Below are 19,570 nucleotides of genomic sequence, written 5' to 3' on the forward strand. Positions count from 1 at the left end.
CTGCACACATCAGTTCTTTTACCTGACACACAATCCTGATATTATTGGTGTTCAGGTAAAAAGTAGAATTGTGTTGGCTATGTTTCATTGCTTGGATTTGTGTATATATATATATATATATATATATATATATATATATATATTTAATGAAAACCTGAATTACTTATGTACATTAAATTCTTGCTAATATCCCTGAGCATCTTCTGCAAGACTGTGCCCAAAGTCCAGGTCAAGTTGTGGTGACTTATTTACTGATGAAAGCAAAATACATATTTAATAAAAACCTTTATTGTTATGGCAAGACAGTAAAAGAGTTGTAGCTCCAGGTGGATTCTACGGCTGTGTCCTGTGTATTTTCTCAAACAGACAATACCATCATTGCTGATTTCACAGGAGTTATTTATTCAACCTAATAGCCAGATTTGTTGGACCAGTGGCATGTATAGTCAGTGAATACAGAAACGTTTTTTGGAGGTGTGATTCATCTGACCTAGTTTGCCTGGCTGTTCTAGCACGAGATGACTCACACCCTAGCAGGTGCCAGTTTCTCTCCCTTGGGTATAAAGCAAGCTGAGGATGAGTGGCTTGCAAATAGATGTCTGCATTCCTTCACAGCCATCTCACCCTTGTCATCTTTTTACTGGCTTATTTGATTATTGTGCCATTTAGGCAGTTTGTTAACAGCCCACCTACCACATTGATTTAACAGTCATGAAGAGGAGATTTTTATTTCACAGAGTAAATTGGAGCATCTGTGTCCGTACGGGTTCTGTCCCTAAAGTACCTCCTAATTCTCAACAGTTTTGGATCTAGTACTGTGAAATCTTTCAAAATATTTTCTGATTCTAATGAAAGTCAGCTTAAATCTGACTCTGAATTGTTGTAATCAAGATTCAGTACACGTTTTGATTGGGAAATGCCATGGCAAGTGTTTCAGAAAGAGAGAGAGAGAGAGGAGGCATATAATACTGCAGTATCCTTCACAAAGAGGTCTTAAATACATATATTTATGAATGTCAACTACTTACTAATATTGATGGAATTGTATGCTAATTCAGCTTGAGAGATTTCATTTTCTGTGGCTTTCCTTGCCAGGAAAGCTGCAGCATTTTCCCAGAACTCTGCTGACTGCAAGTGTCACAAGTCCATAGCTTTCAATACTGTATGCACTCTTCCATGCAGTGCCTCTGCACTGTGCAATATTGTTTCTGCTTTGTTCATAGACTCTGAAGGCATCTCTGCATTTTGTCTTCCACAGGACTCACTAAAGATCTGCCATGTTAGAGAGCTGATGCCATAGAATGGATGAGTTGTGCTGAGCTTCTCCTGTAATGTTTCACTGGTTTCTCTCTCTGCTATAGAAAATTGCTTCAGGCAGCCTTTTGCCTGATACATGTACCAGATACCCAGTTCTGGGTAGCAAAATATGCAGGAAAATGGCTTTCTTCCTAAGTGGCTGTCATTGTCAAGTAAAATAACACCTGTACACTGCCTTAAAAAACATAGCATTTTTTTCTCTTTTGTAGTTTCAATCAGAGCCTGCTTATCTGAACTGTGCTTTTTTCCCTCTTTTTCTTCACAAGAGCTTTCTTGTTACACTTATTATGCAAGGATGTAGCTAAGTTCCCCTGATGACTTAAATGTGAGCTTTCAGGATTTATGGGCTTTCTTCTGTGGTGACTATAAATTGAACATTGACATGGAAAGGATTTATAGGCCCTCAATATGTCTGATTATGTTTAACACATGAGGTTGTAGGTAAAATCACAGTGCAGTTCCTCCAAGTACAGACCAAGTCTCTGAGGAGGCAGTCAGCTATACACAGCTCCATTAAATACACACCAACAGATATGTGGCATGACCACCCATTCCTATCACAATCAGAAATAACTCCAGAAATGCAAAAGACTCTAATACATTAAAAAGCTGAAATATTTACTGAGTTGGTCCAAGTGTTGTATTTTTACATCCTTTGTCTCTCAAGGCAGGGACTGTATTTTACAGCATATACACTGACTAAAATAGAAAGGTTTCACCCTAGATGCATTCTGGGTGCTACTGGAGTATTAAATGTTTAATAATAATTAGATTGTTTTTAAAAATTGGTTTCTGTTGCCAAATGGAAATAAGACTTTCTGTCAGTATAGCAATTACATTCTGACACCTGGCAATTGATCAGTTCTGTACATACAGTCATCAGGACAAAATATAATTGGAATTTGGCTTGCAGTTTTGCTAATGGTGCAGAAAGAATAATAAAATCTAATGGAAGAAATATTCTACATAGTATTGGACTAGAAAAGAAATTAAAACTGAAAACCTTGGATTTAAAGAGGTCATTCTTCCTGTGTTATCCTTCTGCATCCATCTGAGCACTTAGTTAAGATTTCCTTGAAAAGGAAAACAACTTCATTTTGATACAGCTCAGCTCTGGCTACAGCTTTAAATGTTTCTAATTTTCAGTGTTATGTCCTTCCAAAACTCCCATTTTAGAACTCACTGACATCATAATTTCCTCTTTTCCACGCTCTGAGAGGTTGACAGGAATCTGCTTTGCAGAAACCTTATCTATTTGTGTTGGAATGGTAGCAGCAATGTAGTAAGATTTTGTCTTTCTTCTTTCTAGCCATCTGCCTCTTTTATTTGGAGGGGGAGCAAAGAGCCAGCAGCAATCAGATTTCCTTTGGTTTTTCTGCATTTAAGCTTTTTGACTCATGTTTCAAGGCTATCTTTGGCTGGGTTTCACCACATCCTTTTTATCTCCAGCAAGAGGTTACCAGTACTGTCATTACTTTTTTTTCCCCCTCTGATTTAATGTTGGTAGGGACAAAAAGAGCAGTGGAGCAAGTAGGGCTTGGAAGACCCAGCTCTCCCTTGCCATATTCAAGATGTCTGTCTTACTGATCTACAGGGTGTCTCTTTCACTGAAACCTTACTTGAATTACCTTAAATTACTCTCCTTCACATTTCTTTGCTATCTCAGATCCTCAGCCCTCCTTATTCCAAGCATACCTCTTCAGTTTCTTATGATTTGTTGGGTTGCTTCTGTGGCTTCCAGTTGAAATCTGACATTTCAAGCTATGAAAAAGAATTGTAACCAACTCAAAGTAAGCACAAGGAGTGCAAGAGGCAAGACTATTTCTCAGTAATCATCTCTGTTATCAAAGCTTTGATTTCTCATAGGCCAGATAATTATTTCTTGAAGTGCATTTCTCATAAACTTTTCAGCTGTCTGGCTGACCTGTATACAAAGTTAATCAATGGGCAAAAGTATTTTTTCCTACAGCATTAGGGTACTCAAAAAAAAGGTGGCTTTAGTTCCTGTATATTTTTTTAACACTCATCTTACTTTAATTACTGGCTTTCATAAAACACAGGCTGTTATGGTTTCATTATGGGTGGAATTTAGAAAATGACTATTAATCATTGAGCAGTGAGTCAAAATGAAGGATTAATTTGGAACTTCAAATAGCACATCTCTTGGGCATATTCCTTTTTTTAAAAAACATAGTAATTGGGCATATTGTTTTAGATGAAAAACTAAGGCCAGTATCTTCTCTACATTTGTTTAGTTTTGATGATCTGCTAGAAAATGATTGTATTTTAGGAAATGTCGATCTTGAGTTTTTATGGAAGTAACTGTATTCACAAAGTAGAAATGCTTCTAATGTTTTTAAGGCACTGTAGTATCCATAGACAAAAATTTATTTTAAAATGGACAAGATAATGTAATTACATAGGAATGATGTCTAGATTCTTCTGAAAATATATTTGATTCTATTTTGTATAATTTCAATAGTAGGACTAATGCAATAGTCAATTTATTACCTTCTTTAAATACCACAGGCAGATGCTTGATATCTCAATATTTGAACTGAGAAACAATGTAACAGAACTGGAAAAAAGACTTAACAGTGTTGAAGATGAAGGTAAGTGAATTATAACAAAGTCGTGCTAATTGGTTAGGAAACAGAGAAAATTAATTCTTTTGGGAAAGCCCTACAGTACAGAGGTTCAAATTTTTATTAGGAAATTTAAGTTTTCCCTTTCCAAACATGACTGTGGTGTTTCAAATGTGAAATTAAGGAATGCTACTTGTGGCCATGTCAACTTTTTCTTTGTTATTAATGAAACTATGAATAACATGAATTCATAGGGTTGGCTTATAGTCTTGAAACAGTAAGCCCAGTGAAAATTTCCCCTGATTTATATTTTAAAGCTCTTTTGTATGCAAAGATCCTCATTATGAGGGTTACTTACTTTCTCAGTCTCCATTTACTTAAAAGAAACAGGATTTTAAAAATGCTTTTACTTAAAATGACATGAAATAATCTGGGAAATATAATAGTAAATCTGTATTTGTTTTTAAGGTAATGAGTGGAAAACCAGATATGAGACACAAGTAGAATTGAACAAACAGCTGGAAAGGCAAATTAGTATTCTTCGAGATAAGGTGGAGCTTATTCATGGAAATCCAGCAGGTAGAAATTTTTATAACTTTTTCAATAGAATGAGTGATTATACGTTGAAATTATATCAATGGGTTACATTTTCTGCTTATTTGTAGATAAATTGTGCCTTGTTCGCACCTTTGATCAAATGCCTGTGGTGAGTACTGTGACATTTAGTTGGCTTAACAACAAATCACAGTGTGATTGAAAAACTTGTATAGTTGTTTTTTCCTGACAAAAAATAGGAGCAACGTGGCCTAGAAGCCAAAGCAATCAGTCCTGCTTATGTTTGTATTCTTTCAGATATGCAGTTGATTATAAATTTATAAAATATAGAATAAAATTCTTAAGTAGGAGCTACATAAGACCTGAATGTTGGGAAGAATCATGTAGCAAAATTTTTAACTGAGTGAGGGTTTTATGATTGAAACTGCAGTAAGGCATGTGAGATGGAGTAGCTGGAGTAGTTCTATAAATAAATGGGAAAACATTAAACCTTGGTCTCAAAATCATGGAATCATTTAGCGTTTGACCATTCTGACAGTAAAAAAAATGTCCTTAGCTGTAACCAAATGGAATTTCACATTTCAGTTTGTGCCCACTGCCTCTTGCCCTCTCACTGGGCACTGCTGAGAAAAGCCTGGCTCCATCTCCTTCATTCCTTTCCATCACATATTTACACACATTGATAAGGAACCCTGGAACTTCTTCCCTGGGCTGGACAGTGGCAGCTCTCTTATCTATCACATGTTCCAGTCTGTTAGTCATCTTCAATACCCCATGCTGGACTTGCTCTAGGAGGTCTGTCTGTCTTGTACTGAGGACTCTAGAACCGCACCCTGCACTTCAGATATGTCTCACTAGTGCTAAGGAGAAGGGATGGATCACCTCCCTTGATGTGCTGGCAACATTCTTCCTCATGCAGCCCAGGCAGCCACTGGCCACCTTTTCAGAAAGAAGCATTGCTCTCTTCTGATCCTGTTGTTCTTCAGGACCATGAGGTCATTCTCTGTCAAGATACTTCCCAGCCAGTCAGCCCCGGCAAATACTGCTGCCTAGGATTATTTCTCCTTCAGGGGCAGGACTTTACATTTCTCACTTCACATGATTCCTCTCTGCCTATTTTTGTGGCCTGTTGATGCCCCTCAAAACAACACCACAATCCTCTGTTGTATCAGTCAGTACTCCCAGCTTTGTATCAGCTGTGATAATATAGATGAATAGTTGCAGTAACATTTTGCATAATATAGCCACAGGAAAATTCCTCACTTTACAGTAAATTTTTGCATCAATGAAGGAAGAATCTGTTTTCATTTTAAAAATTTTATTCTTTAATACACTCATACTTCATGGCCTGTATTTCACCAAAGCATAAAACATTTTTCTGCAATCTTTAGGGTAAAAGACAATAAAAATAGCAGCAAATACTTTGGCCGTTTTGTCTTCTAAAGTGGAAAATGAAGTGAAGATCGGTTTAGATTCAGAACTGTTTTTTTTTCCTTAGTCTGCCATCTGCTGAAATCGTTGACACCTTTTCTGCTTCTTACCCACTTTTAGAAATAGAGAAGGTAGATCAAGATTTGATAGTGCCTTGTAACATAAGCAGGGATAATGAACGTTATGAAGCAGGACTCTTAGGATTTTTATTCCTGTTGCTTATGCTTACAGAAGTATTACCATCTGACTTTTTTTGTGCTTCAGATTCTAAAGTTTAATGAGAGTTTACTGAGTTTAGAGGAGGCTGCATGCTCTATTAGTGGGAATGAATATCTGTTGTATGCATGGTGTGAATAATTAACTGCTTTTTCTCATCTGATCCATGGCTTTCAGTCAGTAAACACATTTGCCAGTTTTAGTGTTGTGCTAAGACCATGATGTTTTCTAGGTAGACAGGACATATTTTATTTCAAACAGCCCATTGAAAAGAACAAAATCTTATCCCATCTCACTTTCCTGTTTCACTGAATTGATTTGAAAGTACAATGGAATTAGAAGAAAAGACTTGAAGGCAGAACATTGATCTAGAAAATTTACAGTGTCAGGCAATGTTATTCCTGTCAGCCTGTAGAGGACAGACTGACATGCATGCTTACAGTATCAGAAGTGTTTATTTCCATCCAATTGCTAGTACTCTCGTAACCAATCCAATTACACCTTGCCAAGCACTCCAAGAGACATTACCAGTGAGATAATCTCCTTTACCAGAAGCTGGGCTGCACCAATCCAGTACATTTCTAATCCCTGCTAAATACAGCATTGCCTCCTCACCAATGAGTTGTGGCTCCAAGAGGTTTGATTACTGTTCCCATGATGGAAACAATGCAAGCACACAACTGAAAGATTCATCCTGCCAGAAGGAGTCTAAAAGACAGCCTGAAGAGTCCTAGGCTTGCTTTGTGAAGCCCGGGGAAATCTGGAGCCTGCATGCCACGGCATGACTTTCTGTTCTGTAGTTTCAAGTACTTCCTTCAGTCTTCCAGCTTAGAGTTAATACATTCTGCTGTTTGCTATCCAGAAAGGAGAGAGCTTAGGGATTTAGTGAAATGTTTCATTTCCCCCTTGTTTTTATTTTTGGAAGATGGAAAGAGCAGAAGAAAATAAATGTTTTTCATGGGCTTTGCTGGTGTTTTGGTTGGTTTTTTTTTTGTTTTTTTTTTTTTTTTTTTACTAAAGCTATCAGAATAGTCAGTATATATTTACAGATACTCTTGGGTAATGCAGACCTGCTTTTTCTTTTTTAATATATTTTTAGGAGATAAAACATTGGTAAAAATACATAGAAAATTTTGTGTTGTTTAAGCATATAGATTTGTTAAAATCCTTGTATTTTTGAGAGTTGTTCAGTGGGCTTGAGGCGGATATTTAGCTTTTTCACAGATGAGAATAAAGAACAGATCTGGTGAGTGAGTAGAAAAACAAACTTTTTAGCCAGTCATCAATATACATTTTCGTTAAGTGAAAATGTAGCGTATATAAAACATGGTGTGTATGTCTGCAATACTCAAAAGTACACTATGATATTCAGCTTTCAACTTGCAGTTGCATATGAATAGGAAAAGATCTCTATATTAAAATATATTTCCTATGTGTGTTGCATATGAAACATTTCTTCACTGAAAGGCTTGTCAAGCACTGGAACACGCTACTCAGGGAAGTGGTTGAGTCACCATCCCTGCAAGTATTTAAAAGATATGACATCTGGGGACATGGTTTAGTGGTGGACTTGGCAGTGCTGGGTTAATGGTTGGACTTGATGATCTTAAAGTGGATTCTATGATTCTGTAAAGCCCTGCAGAAAGATCACTGAGTGATTCTTTCAACAAGATAATATAATTTCCATAATGTGTCAACAGTAGACAGTAGATTTTGTTTTGAGCAACATATTTAGAACATAAAATATAATTTTCAAATATTTTTAACCTGTGTTGCCAATTAACTTATATAGTTAGACTTACTAGAAGGACCTCTAATAATTCTTAACTTACTAAACAATTTCATCTGTATTTAAAAGAGGAGTTATCTCAAAGATACTGAAGAGATTTATCTCACTCAGCTAGTCATTTAAGGTCCTAATATAGTGAATAGAAGTAGAAAAACATATCTTGAGACATATCTATGAGAATCTGTAAATTCAACCCATTTGCAAAGAGGTAGCATAAAATATTTTCTTGATATCCAGCATTACAGGGAAAAAAAATAGTCATCAGGGACCCTGGCAGTCAGCAAGCTATGAAAACCTGAATGAAAGAGAAGAATACAAATGCAAATTCTGGAGTGATGAACAAGGAGGCACAGAGTATTTTCTGTGCTGATAAATTGCAGCAATTGTTGCAGATGGCTTGCACTATTTTTGCTTTAGAATTAGAATTGTACTGATGAGTGATGTCTTGCTATTTAAAAAATCCCTAAAGCATTAAAATATACAGTTATTCTGAAATCCTTATCCTGACATGAGATAATCCTTTCTCTTTTTTTGTTCAAAAAAATCAAGTAGGTGTCATGTAGCAATAAATGCAGAACCAATACCTTGAACACAGAGATTGTTACAGCCAGGGTTCAGAAAATCATTTTTGTGTACTGAGGACAGATTAAAAATAACCTAAACAGTGACAAGCACAAGGGATTTCCAACAGTGAAAACTGTTTAGTCAGTAATTTCCTTTATGTCCCAATGAATAATACAAATGTCATACAGTACTTCAGAAATAATTACAGAAGGAATGCCTTCTCTCTAAAGTATAACATAGTGTGAATTTTACTTGCTTCTTTTAAACACGCTTCTTTCATTTGTTTGCATTTTTTCATTAAATGAGTTTTGGTAAAATACATGCACTCTGCTCAGCATGATTTCCCATATAAGCAGAGAGAAAACTATTCCTTTCTCTCTCACTATTTCCGCAAGAACAAATCCCTAGATAGCGGCTTTAGTATGCAAATACTGAAAAGCATACTGCAAAATCAGTTCAGAAGAGCACACTCCTGATAGCATTGCCTTAGCAACGCTCTTGTTAAGAGTAGCCAAGAAGGAACCCAGCTTTCTGTGATAAATCACCGTTTTCCAGAATGTCCAGCACTACAGATGAGAAATTCTGTCAAGGGCCAGATACTTGCTTTGCAAAGCTGCCTTTCTGGGAGCACAGTGACTACAGAACTGAGACCCTCACACAACCACCTTTGGGGTTTTGCTCTCAGTTTTAAACTGTAACCAGAACATGGGGCAGTGTCACACTGGAGACATATGTGACTGCAGTATGACAGGAAGACATCTAATTTTGGGTTTGTGAAAACATGCAGTGAAGATTTTGTATTTCAGTAGGTGTTGATAATTACCTATAGGGAACATCAGCACTTTATAATGGCATAGGAAATGTTGGCCATTCTAGCAAGTGACTTAAATCAACATTATTGCTCTTCCTGAATTAAGTTATCAGTAGCTGTATGGGAAGAAAAATTTAGGGTGTCCTAGCTTTTCATGAAGGAATTATTTTGGAGAAAGTTCTGTAATCTGGTCTGACTGCCCTAAACTGTATTCTGCCTCCTCACAGACTTCCCCTTCCTACACCTTTCATTTGACCTCAAATAAATACTTAGAATGCCTCCAACAGACCTTTTTGATTTGAATTTTTTCCTTTCCTTGGCATTAGTTGTTCCTCATGGTGGCCTTGCAGGAGACTGTTAAATCACTTTATGTTATGCCCAGAGGCAGAATACACTTTGTGTTTCAAATAAAACAGTCAGGGAAAAATCTTGGAGTCAAATGACTTTCTTATCTACTGTTCTCAAGAATTCCTTAGCAATTGATGGGGACTTTCGGATATCTTCCAGAAAATATGTATGAGGAAGCAATCTCCAGCCTTTTTCAGGCCCCTCAGGAGAGATATTAAGTCAAACATTTCAGAGTTTCTGTCAATCCTTCTGTCAATCTGATACACAACGATAGAGGTCTGCGTTTTAACTTCCTACTGCCCAAGTCAGCAGATAACCTCTGTGAGCAATGCTGAGGAGACCACTGACACAAGGATCTAGGATATCAACGTCCCACACCTACTACTCTGCGTTAAAGTGGTTCCACTCTGGATTTGGTTTGGAATCTAAAGATTATGCTGACCACAAGGGGGCACTTGGCATTTAGGCAAATACACTAAACGTTTCCTCACCTGTCCCGAAGCTCTTACAGGATCTGGTGTATATACATACATCGAGGGCATATTCAGTGTAGAAATACAAATAATTCTTATGCATATTTTTTGAGTTATATATGACTAGTGATTTTATTGATAACAGTTGATAACAATCTAAAATCAATTTCCATTTCAGTAAAACTAAAGATGTATTATTGCTTTTTGCTCTTAATGAGTTTCAAATTATATGTTAAACGATTCAGCTAAATCAGCCAATGAGTGTCAGCTCCTAGTGTTGGGGGGGAGAGAGTTTGTTTTCTAAGCAAAAATCAATTTAATTTAAAATGTCAAGTAGAATGGATTGCAAAGGCTTCATGTGTTGCTTTTTGTTCTACACAACTGACAGATATATTTCTTCTGTTCCAACTTAAGGACAAAAGTTACAGAGGATTAGAGCTGAAGCAAACTGCCATAAGGATCAATAATCTGCATGAGCTGGGCGCTAATGAAAGCAAGTTTGAGCTGCTTGATGATGTCAAGGATTTGTCACCTTGTCTGTTGTGTAATGATTGCTAAAAATTGTTATCTCTGTTGCCACTGATAGCAGGGCAAGGAAAAATCCAGAATGAGAACATCTTATGTGGATGGCGTTAAAATTCAACTGCAGTACATTTCTGTATAATTTCATTTTCTGACAAGTGTTAAGCCAAATATATAACTTCAGTCGAGTGAAAAAGAAATTGTGTGAAATAAAGAACTGGAGACTTGGTGTTCCCTTTGTGAAACTCTGGGCTTGGTCACTACTGGACACAAGATTACTGTATAATTGCTCTGAGAGTGAATCATGCTAAGCCCTGCAAAATTCTATTACATAAAGAAAGTATTCATTTAAAATCTCAGTGTGTCTTTTAACTTACCAGCTTGTTCAGAGTGGTTTGACATGGACAACTTACTGAAAACTAAGGATCTTAAATTCAGGTTAAATGCCTTAGTCAGCTTAAGTTTCATTTTCAGCAATACACTGTCCAGATACTCAAGGCTTAGTAGAAGAACCTATATTTAATCTACTTTTAAAAAAGCCAAACATTTAAGTATTCAATTAAACTACTTCTAAAAAGCTTTTTCAGAATTTATCTTACTGGTTCCTCATGGAGTTTTTTTGCAATTTTTCTCCTTCTGGGGGAGTGCTGCATACCTGGGAAACTCCTTCTGGTTCTCTTGAACTCTCACTAGTCCTTGCTGTGTTTTGAGGCTTTTCTGTGATGTGAGAACTCTGCTACAAGTCTATGTTACTGTATGCTTAAAGCTCTGTTTTCTGTGAGATTTTGCTTTTGTGTTGTTTTACAGTACTAAGCACTAAGTTGCTCATACAACTATGAGCATTGAGAATTGAATTTGTTTTGGCGAGGTTTCTTTCTGCTTGTTTCCCACAGAATTCAGGAAAGGCAAATCCAGCCCTTAATGATTTGGCTGAGCTTGTATGCTGGGCTTCCTCACCTCTTCATTTGTATTGATGTACAGCAGCTAAAGACTTCAGATATGTAAGGACTCGGCTAGTTCTCCAATTACTGCCTTGGAAGTAGAGGTGCTAGGTAACTTACAACTAGTCCTGGCTAAAGTAGACCTCTGTAACTCCTCTGAAGTTTTACTGTTTATAATTTTTAGTATCTGTTTTTGAAATTGCATTTAATAGTGTTTGGGGACTTGTAGAGGTCTTTTAGTTGAGTAGGAACATCTGCATTGCTAGATTCCCATGAGATCTTCAGTATTGCCATATCAATTAGGTACATGGACACAGGAATAGAAGTCCAAAGGCTGAATAAGGTGACCAAGTTTCCTAGGTATTAGCTGGGAGAAAGGCAGTTAGACTGGGATTCACAACAGATTATCTATGAAGATGGAAAACCAATGGGAAGTTGGCAAGAAACACACATGAACTGTGTCTGAAATCCTGCCTCCTTTCCAGAAATAAGCATGACCTTGCAGCTTTTCTCACTTGTTCCTTCTCCCTTCATGTAAATGTTTGCATTTTTGATTGATTAACAGACTGGCTTCAAAAATTACCTCAGCACTAGTTAAGTATGATGGTGGCAAGGGCATTCTTAGGATATGAGATATGAGAACGCAAGCTCTTAGGATAGCAAAGGACTAAAGTGTAACTCAACTAATTTCTTTCTGGGTTAAATTCTAGGCTGTTAGATAGGTCATATGCTTTATTCCTCATGTAACGTGCGTGGAGCATCCTTGCCAGTCTGTGCCCTGTTAGACAGATGACCTCCAGGAAGGTTTTCTTTGAGACTCCATGAAGGCTTTCAGCAGCAAACTAAGCATCTTGATTAAACTTAGGCTTATGGACAACCACAACAGCAACAGCTCAAATGCCTACCTGTTATTTAATAAAACCAAATGTGAGGAATGTAAGACATTGCATAGACTGTTTTACTAGCATTAGAATGTTAAATTCTGCCTGAAGTGTAATTTCAACTCCAGTCCCATTCTGATTTGGGGCTTCACTTCCCAATCTGTAAATTTGGAGTATTTTATAGCTTTCTTATTTCATAGAATTGTAAGTGTAGGTTTATTACAATTTATGAGGTATCCAGATACTGTAGGGATGGAAACTGTGTACTTTTAGTCACGTTATCAACCTATTTCCATCTGCTTGCTCAGCAGAAGCAGTGCAGTGCACCATTTGTTTGCTTGCCTTTGGATAGCATCCATGCTCCACAACTGAATGAATGCCCAGGCATCTGCAGTGGACCAGCTGCACTAGCAGCAAAAAATAGACAGTGCTTCTGAAAAGACTAATAAATAAAAGATCTAAAAGTAGTTTACTTTGTAAGTGAAAGAACTCAAAGAAATTAGATGAGTACTATCACTGAGGAGATACCAAATTGCTCTGTTGTAAGTAACAGCTGTCTTATATAACACTGATGGACAATCTAGTAAGGAAATAAATAGTGGGCTGTGGATTTAGATAGAACAAATCTGTAGAGCAGCGTGAACTTCTGTATTTACTGTATTTAAGGTTACTGTGGTGATACAAAATATGTAGTAGGTGGAACAAGCTATGTTTTATAAAATATGCTGTCACATGATTATAATCTTTAAAGTGCAGTGAGATCAAGAAGTCAGATGAATTTAGTTTCATAGTTGGACAGTGCTGAGGCCTTCTCTATCTGTCTAGTTTAATTCTGTAGAGACACTGATATTGAAATGAAATAACACATGACCCTAGTGGAATTTAGCCAGATCTTCTCTTTAATCTGCAGCTTACTTTTTCTCCTTGAATTGGCCAACATTGCCTGTATTTGACTATAGGAGGCTTCTGTATTAGGACAAAGATTGCATCTGCATCCAAGGTACTTCTGCTTTATTTAGGAAAAAAACATAAACCCCCCCAATTCTTTTCATGTCTTCAATATGCCTCTTACAACAGAATAAAGTTAGTAACAGTTCAGTCATGTGCAAAATGTTCTTCAAAGATACAGCACTTCTGTATCTCCCTTTTTTTATTTTTGAACAGGGGGAGGGGTTATGCTCTCTTGCAACATGTGTTAGAAGTACTGTGCCTTTTGCTATGCTCCTGCAAATCTTGATTTTAATGGAAATTATTCAAAGGGAAATCTCCGTAAAAACCAGAATTTTTTAAATGAAAAATAAAATTTGGAGCCAAGTAAGTAACATTATATAGAAAATTATGGAAAAAAAAGAAAAGATGCAATGATCTGAAAATGCTAGAAAAGATAAGACTGAGGACTTCAAGCAGGCAGATATATTTTTTTACTATTAGCAAGCATTTGTAGACTCTCTGAGAAACAGACCATATAGAGATACTGGCCTTCTGGATCTGAGATTTTCATGCCAAAAAGGGAAAAAAAAATTTCCATGGCAAAAGACAGTGAAAATACTTGGAGAGACATGTTATCTTCCTTTCCATGTTTAGCAGGAAAATCTGGTAAATAAAGGTATGGAAAAGCATTAAGGTCATGAGAAAAAATAACTGATTATTAAGGCAATGGTCAGGGAAGCAGTACAGAAAGTGAAAGGATTCATCTATTCTGACTAAGGAGGTGCTTGTGCTAGAAATGAAAAGAAAAAAATATTCTGAGACAGATACTTATTTTACACAGACAGATGGAAGAACCTGACTAGTGAGGAATGCAATAGCATTGGTAATGAAAACATGAAGTAATAACAAGTACTAAAGGTACACACTTGCCAGGAAAGAACAAAACAGAGATGACTGTGGTACGTAGCAGATGTGAGAGACTTTGGCAATAATGCTGTTGATTCTTTCTTCATCAGCTGTTTGGATAAATTCATCTTGAGGGTGGGTAGGAAAACAAAGTTTGGTCACAATAATATTGGTAATTAATATTGACATACATATTGAAACATTATGACTCAAATATTAGGACAAAAATTTCCTTTCCTTTATATAGATATCTGCCGCTTGGCTTGTTCTTTTAATTCCTACTACAGGCAGTGCAGGTCTCATTAATGCAGTCAGCTAAATACAAAGATTTGTATCTAGATTTATCTAAGTTGACATCTTCAGTGGAATAGTCGTGTAAACAAAGAGTCTTGCAGATGTTTCAGTGCAGAGTAGCCCACTACTGCTTCAGAAGGATGTGCCTAGTGCAACCCATGTGTCATATCTGCCACACTTGAATGTCTTGGCCTCTCCAGAACACCTCAGATGGCAACTGAGTTGAGCTCTTTAGCTGCTTAGCTGAAAGAATTGCTGCACATCATTGACTGTCTTCACTGTAACTCAGTCCACATATGACAGAAGCTCAGTTCACATATGGACACTCAGATGTAGATATCCTCTTCACCTCTTCATCTAAACAGTCAAATATAGATATAAAAATAACATCTGGATAGATTAATTTGGATACAGTATTATTAGATTATTGCCAGAAATTTTACCCTATGTGATACTTATAAATAAAGACTGAAAACCAAGCACTAACAATAATGATGAGGCACAGATCTCAGTGGGCGTGACAATTAACACATTTTATCAGAGAATACTGGATAAAAGGAGGAAATACTATTTTAGATTTTTAAAATCTACAGAAAGATTTCAGAAAAGCCAGTCAAAAAGCCTATCAGATCAAGCGATCATGAATTCATTCACTTTAAATTAAACATGTATGTATTTAAATTAAACATGTATATTGCCTAAATTTTCAGTAAACATAGAAACAATAAAATGCAGAACAAAGGGAAAAGTAGCTGATGTCGGCAAGTGTTTAGGAGAGGAAATGACAGTAACCACGTCCTAAGGAAAATTCCCAGAGCTGGATGTGCTTAAAATGAGGGAAATGGATAATCCATACCTTAGGATTCTGAAAGGACAGGCTTGCTACATAGCTGATCTGATAGTAAGTGATTTAATAAAGGTGTGTGCATTCTGTGTGCTGGAGAAACACTTTTTTTTTTTCAATTTGAAGATAAAGAGATGAATAGTTGTTGCAAAATGAAACTGAAACATGGATTCATTAAAAGTGGCTCATGGTGGTCAAACCTGTTGACATTCTGTGATGAGACAATAGATTTGTTGACAGAATAGAGTAGTCTTGTTCATTGTGACCTCTGATAAAGATACCATGTCACATGGGAAGTGGCTGATTAATTTGGAGAAAATGAAAATGAGTAGATTTGTTGAAGGAGCAAAGAGCTGGCAAATGAAACATGATAGTGATGATTAGTGAAGGAGTCTGCTGGGAGGGTACAAGCAGAGTTCTTCCAGGACCATATTTAGGATGAATCTTAATATTTAATGCATGACCTTGATACACAAAGTAGAATTAGATTATGATATCTCTCTTGTGAAACCAATTATATGATATAATTGGGATCTGGATGTTGTTTAGAAAAAGAAAGATATTGAAGACTAGATCATTAAAAATGGGAGTAAAATTTTGCAGTACAGACTGAAGGATTTAGGAAATAGTAAAGAAATTCTGTTCTGAATTGAGATCTGGTACAACTGCAGAGGAGTATCTGGGTATTGTAGCTGATCCCTTGTTGATTGTGAGCCATCATTGTGCAGCTGTCGAAAAGGAAAACACAATCCTAAAATTTAAATAGGTAAAGAAGTATCACTGGCATTGTTCAAGGCAGTGAGATGGCTTTTGGAGTACTGCATACTGTAGTCCACTTCTATTCTCCAGCCCTAAGAAGGTTGAGCTCCAGCCTGGTGTACAAAGAGGTTACTAGGATGATTAGATGAAAGGACAGCCTGCTGTGTGAAAGACCATTTTTAAAAGTTCAGTTTACTCATCCTGGTAAACTGAATGTTTAAAAAAGATGCTCATGGCTTCAGTGTACAAGAACAAACAGGTACAAACTGACCTCGAATAATCATAGAATGATTTGGGTTGAAAGGGTCTTTAAATATAATCTAGTTCCAACCCCTCTGCCATTGGCAGAGACACTTTCCACTAGACCAGGTTGCTCCATGTCCCATCCAGCCTTAAGCACTTCCAGGGATGGGCCATCCACAACTTCTCTGGACAACCTGTTCCAGTGCCTCACCACCCTTACAGTAAAGAATTTCTTCCTAATATCTAATCTAAATCTACCCTCTTTCAGTTTAAAGCCATTGCCACTTGTCCTGTCATACATGCCTTGGTAAAACAAAGTACCTCTTCACTCTTCTTGTTGGCTCCCTTCAGGTACTGGAAGGCACTGTAAGGTCTCGGTAGAGCCTTCTCTTGTCCAGACTGAACAACTCCAACTGTCTCAGTCTGTCTTCAGAAGAAGAGGTGCTTGCTCCAGTCCTGTGATCTTTGTGGCCCTCTGGACTTGCTGCAGCAGGTCCACATTGCTCTTAACTCTGGGGGCCCAGAGCTGAATGCTGTACTCCAGGTGGGGTCTCAAGAAAGCAGAACAGAGGTGGCAATCACTTTCCTCAAGGTGCTGGCCACCCTTCTTATGATGCAGCCCAGGATATGGTTGTTTTTCTGGGCTGCAAGCATATTGCCAGGTCATGTCAACCTTTTTATCCACCGTGACCACCAAGTCCTTCTTCTCAGGGCTGTGCTCATTCCATTCTCCACCCAGTCTGCATTTGTGCTTGGGATTGCCCTGACCCAGGTGCAGGTCATTGCACTTGGCCTTGTTGAACTTCATGAAGTTTGCACAGGCCCACCTCTAAAGCCTGTCCAGGTAACTCTGGATGGCAACCCTTCACTTGATGGTGAAGACTGAGGCAAAGAAATTACTGAAAACCTCAGCCTCCTTCATGCCCTGGGTAACCAGGTCTCCTATTTCTTTCTGGTAAGGGCCTACATTTTCCCTAGACTTCGTATTATCACTAATGGAAGTTTTTCTTGTTGCCATTGACATCCCTGGACTGGTTTAATTCTATCAGAGCATTATCTTTCCTAACCTGATCCCTGACTGTTTGGACAATCTCTGCATTCCTCGTAGGCTGCCTATCTAGGTTTCCACCCTTTCTAGGCTTTCTTTTTGTGTTTGACTTTGTCCAGAAGCTCTTTGTTCATCCATGCAGGCCTCCTGGTGTGTTTGCCCTAATTCCTCTTTGTTGGAATGCATTGTTCCTGAGCTTGGAGGAGGAAACTGTATGATGAGGAATTAAAAGTCATCTATGTTAGAGCCTTTTGTAAGAATGTCTCTACTGGATGGAATGGATCAGTTTGTGAAGGGGATAATGAGAAGCAGTTTCCTGTGGTAGAAGTGGAGGAGGACCTGCTTGGGTGTGTGTTCTACTTCTGTTACATAGCAAGCAAAGATTTGGCCAGTGCCACTAATCAAAAATGGACTCTACTGCTGTTACTCTAACTTATCCCAATTGTAGACAAGGCAAATGGCTGCACACTTAAGACAGGTAGTCTTCCCACAGAATAGTACTTTCTACCCAAGTTGGTATGAGTTACCTTTGACATGCCATGCACCTCCTCAGCCAGTCCAGTGGCTCTCTCAGCAAGTGGTTTGAAAATGGATGTGCTGGTAAGATCTGAAATCTTCCTCCTTCTAAAAAGGAACCATCAGAGGAAATTTTGGTCAGATGAAAGGAACGATTCTGACTGGTGATCATAAGGTGACTTTGCTAATCTGTCAGGGAGCAACAGTGTGGAAAACTGTACCTGCATCATTTTAACACAGCGGAAATTTGTAGTGCATAATGAATAATTGTAGCATATGGCTAATTGCTTTTATCTCTGCAGTGTGCCAGCCAGAACCATGAAAACAAAAGGTGCACAAGAACCGAAGAGAATGAGAAACATTGTAATGCTTGAAAAATAAGGACTATGGTGATGACATCTTTATACAGAATGGAAATATTTGTAAAATATTGTTTTATTTATTATAACCACAGAGTTCCTTGAAGGAGGTTCTTAAACAGCAGGAAGAAGAAAAGAAAAGTCTCCAAAATCAGCTAAAGGACTATGAACTTAGACTGGAACAAGAAGCAAAGGTTTGTAATCACTATATGCTTCTAATCTATAAAAGCCATTATGTTGTCTGACAAACTGTGTATGTAACACACAATGGAATAGTTCCACTAAATATGCGACTGGAAAAAGATTCTGCTGTATATTTGAGTTTTTCTGTATCATTCAGCTCTTAAAAATTTTGTTTAATGGTAGTCTATGTCTCCTGTTTTAACTGTAGGCTTACTACAAAGGTAATGATGAGCGGCGCATGTACCTCTCAGAGATCTTACAGGTAAGAAAAATGTGTGCCTTAGTAACTTTTAAAAATTATTATACTTTCTTAATACAGCAACAGCATCTGTTGATGTCATTAGGTCAAAGCATTTTATCATTTCATTCATATACCAAATACATTAAAAAAGCTGCTTTTGAAAAGTGTTAAGAATTGCTACAGTGTATTAATTTTAAATATATTTTTGCTTTTGTATCAACTGGAGTTTCATTGTTCCCTAGCATAGTCAAAAGTGCTCTTAACTGACAAAGCTGATACACACTTGAATAGAACAGAAGCAAACCATTAGCAGTAATGACACCTACCTTAAGTAGAAATTCCTTTTTTTTGATATTTCTCCTTTTGTTCTTTTAAAGACAAACTAGTCAACCAGTTCAAAATTACTCTACAGTATATATTTTCATTAATTTTATAAGACAGGGATAAGACACATTGTTTTGGTGAAATGACAGGGTAAATTTTACTACTGCAAATGATATAATATATAAAATTTGATACTACAAGCTGGAAGAACCTGCAAAGGAATAAATTAAGATTTACAGTACTTCTTATTTTGGAAAAGCTTTTAGTTTCTGAACAATGTAAAAGTAGTAGCTTAGTGTGACATTCAAGAATGGCTATCTCTGAATTCTTGTCATAGGTAACTGCGTGAAAGTCTGTAAATAGCAGTGTTTACACAGTGGGCAACTGTTTCGCTTATATGGGTCATTGCTGGTTAGGGAAATCTGAAAGAATTGCTTAAACTAAATTTCTAGCATCAAACCAAGAAAAAGCCCAGGAAATGTCCATGATA

General features: G+C 37.2%; 1 protein-coding gene across 2 annotated transcripts in view; it reads left to right on the forward strand.

The window, feature by feature from the left end:
* Positions 1-19,570, forward strand: part of CCDC169 (coiled-coil domain containing 169) — a 29,536-nt gene that overhangs the window by 987 nt on the left and 8,979 nt on the right. For both annotated transcript variants that reach the window (XM_071571136.1, XM_071571144.1), the window contains exons 2-6: positions 3,847-3,929; positions 4,371-4,481; positions 4,568-4,608; positions 18,428-18,526; positions 18,724-18,777. In XM_071571136.1, the coding sequence (XP_071427237.1) occupies positions 3,847-3,929; positions 4,371-4,481; positions 4,568-4,608; positions 18,428-18,526; positions 18,724-18,777 (388 nt within the window). The remainder of the gene's footprint in view (positions 1-3,846; positions 3,930-4,370; positions 4,482-4,567; positions 4,609-18,427; positions 18,527-18,723; positions 18,778-19,570) is intronic.

This window comes from Pithys albifrons, chromosome 1, assembly GCF_047495875.1.
Source record: "Pithys albifrons albifrons isolate INPA30051 chromosome 1, PitAlb_v1, whole genome shotgun sequence".
NCBI classification, from domain to species: domain Eukaryota; kingdom Metazoa; phylum Chordata; class Aves; order Passeriformes; family Thamnophilidae; genus Pithys; species Pithys albifrons.